Source organism: Solanum tuberosum, unplaced genomic scaffold, assembly GCF_000226075.1.
Source record: "Solanum tuberosum cultivar DM 1-3 516 R44 unplaced genomic scaffold, SolTub_3.0 scf00062, whole genome shotgun sequence".
NCBI classification, from domain to species: Eukaryota; Viridiplantae; Streptophyta; class Magnoliopsida; order Solanales; family Solanaceae; genus Solanum; species Solanum tuberosum.
In genome coordinates this window covers 1,030,822-1,037,383 of record NW_006238987.1, presented here as the reverse complement: position 1 = coordinate 1,037,383, position 6,562 = coordinate 1,030,822, and the positions used below count along the sequence as shown (strand labels likewise).

At 28.0% G+C, this 6,562-nt stretch overlaps 1 protein-coding gene across 1 annotated transcript; it reads left to right on the top strand.

Moving 5' to 3' along the window:
- LOC102599677 (ethylene-responsive transcription factor CRF3-like) lies at positions 1 to 534 on the top strand. The gene has a single exon (XM_006345004.2). The coding sequence runs from the start codon at positions 1 to 3 to the stop codon at positions 532 to 534; it is 534 nt and encodes a 177-aa protein (XP_006345066.1).
- The last annotated feature ends 6,028 nt before the right edge of the window (positions 535 to 6,562 follow it).

The window sequence follows — 6,562 nt, the reverse complement described above, 5'->3', positions numbered from 1 at the left end:
ATGGAAAACTCAAAATCCTCATCAGAGTCCTTAAATAACTCATCCAAAAACATCCAACAAAATAAGCCAATTTCCTCAAATGATGGAAAGAAATTTATTGGAGTTAGACAAAGGCCATCAGGCAGATGGGTTGCTGAAATCAAAGAAACTTCACAAAAACTCAGGCTATGGCTTGGTACTTTTGACAAAGCAGAGGAAGCTGCTCTGGCTTATGATAGTGCTGCACGTCTTCTTCGAGGAAGAAACGCGAAAACAAATTTCAAGAACCAGGGAATCTTGAAACCAAATGAAGAGAATTGCAGTTTGTTGGAAAAAAATCCAAGATTATATCAACTTATGAAACATGCCATCATGAAGAAACTTGCAGGGAAATATCAAAATAATGAACGTTTAGAAACAGAGGAGGAATTAGTTCAAGAAAGTATAAATAAAGAAGAGATCTGTGAGATTCAATTACAGGGAAGTTCAAAGGTTTATTCTTCTGTGATTGTGGCTCCTTCTTTTAGTAATAATGAAAAATCGTATCAATTTTAGATGTCTTTGATCGTTAAAGTATTAAACAGTTGTTAGGCTGTATTAGCTTTTCACATCATATTTGGTTTGTTTCTAGTGAGATTAGTTTTAATGCAATACATGTTTACTTTTTAATACCTAAGTTTATTTGATGTTTTCTTCTTATGTTTCTACCTCCAAAACTAGTAAGCAATATATTGGGATATTAACAATTTTTCCGGTTTCACTCACCTAACCATATTTTTTCCATTTATGTCATGCGTGTATAGTAGAGTTTGACAAGTGGGATTGCTCAGATGTTAAAAGTATATTTCGCCTCCAACCTTAAAAGGTTGTAGATTCGAGTTATTAAAGGAGAAAATTGTGAGAGCTTCGAAGGTATAAAGAAAAGGTTTAACAAGTGTATAATAATCACTAACAGATAATATACTATATCGTAATCAAACTTTTATAAGAAATAGGAGTAACTATTAGGATTTATAATTTTTGATGACTTTATTAAACTGTTATGTTGCATGAATATTCACAATATATTTGCCTAAGAGAAAAGCTATCAATAATTGGGCTGCTTATGGTTTGTCAAAATAGATCCATTCTTTAATGGACCAGACAGTGACATGTTTCTTGACCTCACTGGGCTTAAGGGGGTCCTTTTGGTAGAGTGAAAATACTTTGGGACGATGCTTTCAGCAAGTTCTTTTAAAGAAAATTTACTTAGAGATATGATTGATTCGATGCAAAATTTGAATAAATTTGGGTTAGGTTTTTTTATTTTGAGTAAAAAATATTAAATAAAATCGAATACATTATTGAGATGAAGCCATGTATCTCTTCATTAGTTTTAAGGATATACATAATCCAAAAATTGACGATAAAAATATATATAACCTTGAAGTATAACAAAGATATCAAGATACCATTTGTGATGGTTCGAGATATATTTATCATTTTTCTATTTAATAAATGTAATCATTCTTTGATTGTAATCTACTCCCTCCGTCCACTTTTATTTGTCAAACTTGACTAATTTTCAATGTTAAATTAGATTACATTAATTCGATATTTTAAACAATAATTTTAGATATTCAAAAACTAAACGAAAAATATTATAAATTATAATTTTATGCATATCAATATGATGAAAAAATATTTCGTAAAATGTTAGTCAAAGTTCTTATAGTTTGACTCTAAAAAAGTAAATCATGACAATTAAAAGTGGACGGAGGTAGTAACTAATACCTACTAACTGGTTTAAGTTATCCCTTAATCATATCATAATCACCAATCATCAACATTTCAGCATAATTTCTTTGATTGTAATCCAACTAGTACCTACTAACTGGTTTAAGTTATCTCTTAATTATATCATAATCACCAATCATCAACATTTCAGCATAATTTCTTTGATTGTAATCCAACTAGTACCTACTAACTGGTTTAAGTTATCTCTTAATTATATCATAATCACCAATCATCAACATTTCAGCATAATTACTACTCCATTCGTTCCTTTTTATATGTCATCCTTACTATATATAGTTGATTTATAATACTTGTCATTTCATAAAATCAATGCAAAAATTACAATACTCTTTCTATTTTATCCTTGTGAGTTATTAGTCATGAAAATATACATTTGACCAACATAGAAAAATTAAGTAAATAATTCATGTTAATTGGTCAAATTAATTCATATTCGTTGATTGAAAAGTTGACTTTAAAAAAAAATAATATAAAAATAGAATAGTAAACTTACTTAATTTTTTAATGCACGTAAAATAAAAAAATGGTGACTTATAAATAGAAACAAAGGAGTAGTACTTACTAGTGGGGTGTGCATGTGGCGCACGCAAACAAAAAACCTTTCACCATCAAAAGATGTCATTATATTGGCCGTGAAATAGATATGTTTTCATTCAAAATTTGGCATTATTCATGTTTGCTTAATGTCAAACATTTCTATCCCTCGTTTCATTATTATTTATTTTATCCATCATTTAAAAATAATTTATTATTATTATTAGTATATGTTTTAATGTTTTCTTAATTTAGTAAGTTGAATAAATAATATAATGATCAATTAATGTAGAATAAAAAAAGTAATTATTAAGGAGCATACAAAATTTAAAGTGAATAAATAAAAGTGAATCCGAGAAGTATAATTGTGATGGTCCATACTCCATTATCAACTCTTTGTCAATTGCATAATGTTACGTTCCCAATGGACTCAAACATTTATTTAAATTCCACTTGTCATAAAATGTTCATGAAATGAGGACCCCCTTTTTTTTAGTCGAGGAACTGTGCAATATGATAAAATTTCGTCACATGTGATGAAATAGTGTTGAAACTTTTATGTTTTCACATTTTTTAATGTGGTCCACATATTAAATAATTAAAATAATTATTTATTTCTTAATTAAATAATACCATTAGGTAGTTCCTTGATGGAAGAAATTAATTATTTGAGTCCCTAACTTTACATCATTTTATTAAGTAAAAAAGTTTCTAGAGTTTAAAAGTAATTGCCTAACAATATAAATGCCTATGACGTGTGGCAAATTTATGAAGTGTCCCTAAATTAATTTTCTGAAGTCATTCAAATCCACTTGTTCAGATCCTACATTATGTGTTGGATTTAGAGTTTGAAGTTCATAAACTTTTAAATCAATTGAAACCTCGTCAAAGGAGGGTAGTAAAGCTTAAATGGGTTCTATTTTTGTTACTAAACCAAGAGCCTACTTTCTTATTAGGTTAATCCAACAAATATTTCTTATATATTTAATAAATTTCTCTAAAATAAATGCTAGATTTAGGTAAAAGTTATTGAAATCTCGAAAAACTGTCTCAAACCCTACGTCCGTCCGTGATATTCAGAGTCTGTTAGAACTAAACAAAATAGAACATGGCGAAATAACGTAGGTATTAAAATAAGCATGATAAAATATGTTTGAAAATAACTCAAAACTGAGTTATTTCCCGTGAAAAGTGCATAAAATGGAAATAATTATATTAAAAGGTGCAGAATTCTGTGAGAAATAGATATTTATCTTACTAAAATTGGAATGTTTTTTTTCCTAAATATATTGGCTCGACTATGATTAAGATACTTATAATTATTGTTTCTTGGTGTACTTTTACATTGTTCCTTGTTAGTTGCTATATTTTCTATATTATCTTCTTTTTTATATATATTTGTTGTAATTGAACTGAGAGTCCTTCAAAAACAACATCTCTACAAGGTAATAATAAGTTCTGCATATACATTCTACCCAACCCCAAATTTCACTTTCACTCATATGCAGATGCTATTGCTCTTTGTAATTCAAATAGGACAAATATCACTCATTCAATAGTCTTCAACAAATTGGGGAAAATAGTTTTGGTGAAAATTGTTTTTGGTAGAATAATCTTACTGGGACTGTGTGGCTACATCACCACTCCATAAATGAAAAAACAAAAAGAGAGAAAAAGATAAAAACAACAGTAGTGTAATTCTACAAGTTTATTATGTAGGATATATTTTCGATAAAATCTTAACTCATAAAAAGTGTAATCGAATAAGGATTTAAAGAAAAATTATGACAATAATATTATATATAAAAGTTTTGTTCTTTTATTTTCGAAAGTGATGAAGAATCTTTTCCTTTTAGTGATGCTATTGAGGTACCATGAAAATAAAGTTAATTTTGATAGCTCCCAACCTTGTTGACTAGGTTTCTAGTTATGCAAAAAGAATATGATACCACATTCCTATTGAGTTCACTTCACTTGTAAAGATTCTCTGACGATTTCTTACTTTAAATACTTTCATCTTTACTTTCAACATGTTTCCCACATTCAATACTTTCTTTACTAGGCAAACTTTCTCTTCTCTTTGAAACCTCCACAACTAGTAACAACTTTTTACGCATTAATTATGAAAGTGACACTCAATTAAATATACTTGCTAACCAATTGATTCTTATGTTAATCTAACCCAAATAAGACTTCGAGGCGTAAAAAAAGAAAATGAACATTAACATATCACAAGGACAAATAATTAAAGCAACTAAATAAATCTTACAAGTTAATGAATCTTGTGGTAAAAAAATATGTTACAAGCTTCTCTTAATTAAAGTTTATATTACTCAGATTCTTCAAAATTAATTAAAGTTTATATTACTCGAATTCTTCAAAATATAACAAGGAGACTTCAAATTTTAAAGAAACATACATAAATTCAATATACATGAATCAAATATCAGTTTTGAACCGCCCGAACAACCGTAACTTAAAATCATGATACGTTAGGTATTTTTACGTGATGAAACTAAAAATGAAACAGGAAAAAATAAATCAGAACGCCCAAAAGAGTTCAGATGCATTTCCCAACATGTACTTTTCGCCATTCAATGAATGAAAGAAAAAAAAACATAAAATAAACCGCTCCGTTTCCGAAAAGATAAACTATGCAAATAGGGTACTCCTCACAGTTTTCACATAATAAATAAATAATTATTAATGACAAACTATGAAGTTTTTTTTTTTCTATTTCAGAAATAATAATCGTAAAGCCAAAAGAAACTTCACATAACTATGAAGCTTCCATCAATTGTGTTAAGACATGTAATAAAGTTTTTCCGTTACATATGACAACTTAGAGTATGAGTGTCAAGTGCTAAATTATTTAATTTCTGAAGGTAGAATAGCTAAAATAGAATTTAGATATTAGGAACTTATATGCAAATTTATAATATAATTAACAAAAATCAGAATATTTAAATATTTAGGGTTTAGCTAAAGTGCTTAATGCCAAGGCGATATCTACAATGATGCAGTGTAACTGAACTAAATGCGGCCAAATACATCCAATTTGAAAATACGAAAAAAAAAATAGCAACATATAATTAAATGACAATAAATAAGGAAAAAATTCTATGGAATCTTCATATCTATTATCGGGAAAACATCAAATTCTACGTACATTAAGAAAATCCAACAAAAAACAACTAAAATATTAGGTTAATTTCTTCGCTTGTTAAGTCAATTAATTTATTATATCAAAACTATTATTTTACAAAAAAAAAAAAAACCTTTGTAACTCTGGCGTGAAATCCTAGAAATCAACCCTAAAAATATATTTTAAAAAAGTACTCCATCCGTTTCACAAAGAATGAACTCTTTTTCTTTTCAGTCAGTTTCAAAAAAATGACCTCTTTCTTTTTTTTTGGAACATTTTTCTTTTTATTTTCAATGTGACATGTTTAAGACCACAAAATTAAGACAATTTTATACATTTGACATAACATTAATTTAAGATCACAAGATTCAAAAGTGTTCTTTAATTTCTTAAACTTCATGCCAAATCAAACCAGACCAATCTTTTTGAAACGGAAGGAGTAGTTTTTTTAAGGTGGAAGCAGGAGGCGCATCGGAGCTTATCATGAACAGTTGCCCGTAATGTTATACCTGTTAACGGAAGATAATTCAGATAGAAAACATTTTTTTCTCATAAAGATCATAACAAACGCAAATCCAACTTAATCGAAACCTCAAAAAATTCAGATAGAAAACATTTTTAGTTAAATAGATTTTAAACAACGCGAATCCAAATAAATCGAGAACTCAAAAAAATTGGATAGAAAACATTTTTTTTTCTTAAATAAATCTTAAACAAGGCAAATACAACAATCGAGACCTCAAAAATTCAGATAGAAAACATTTTTTAGTTAAATAGATCTTAAACAGCGCAAATCGAAATTAATCCAGACGTCAAAATATTCAGATAGAGAACTTTTTTTTTTTACTTAAATAGATCTTAAATAACGCAAAACCAAATTAAATGAATCAAAAAATTCAGATAGAAAACATTTTTTTACTTAAATAGATCTTAAACAACGCAAATCCAAAATAATTGAAACGTCAAAAAATTCAGATTGAAAACATTTTTTTTACTTAAACAGATCTTAAACAACGCAAATCCAAATTAATCGAGACCAGAAATCAAATACCAGCCAGAAAACAGAAAACCAGATCGATGCCCTAACAATGTGAGGCGGGTTAAGCA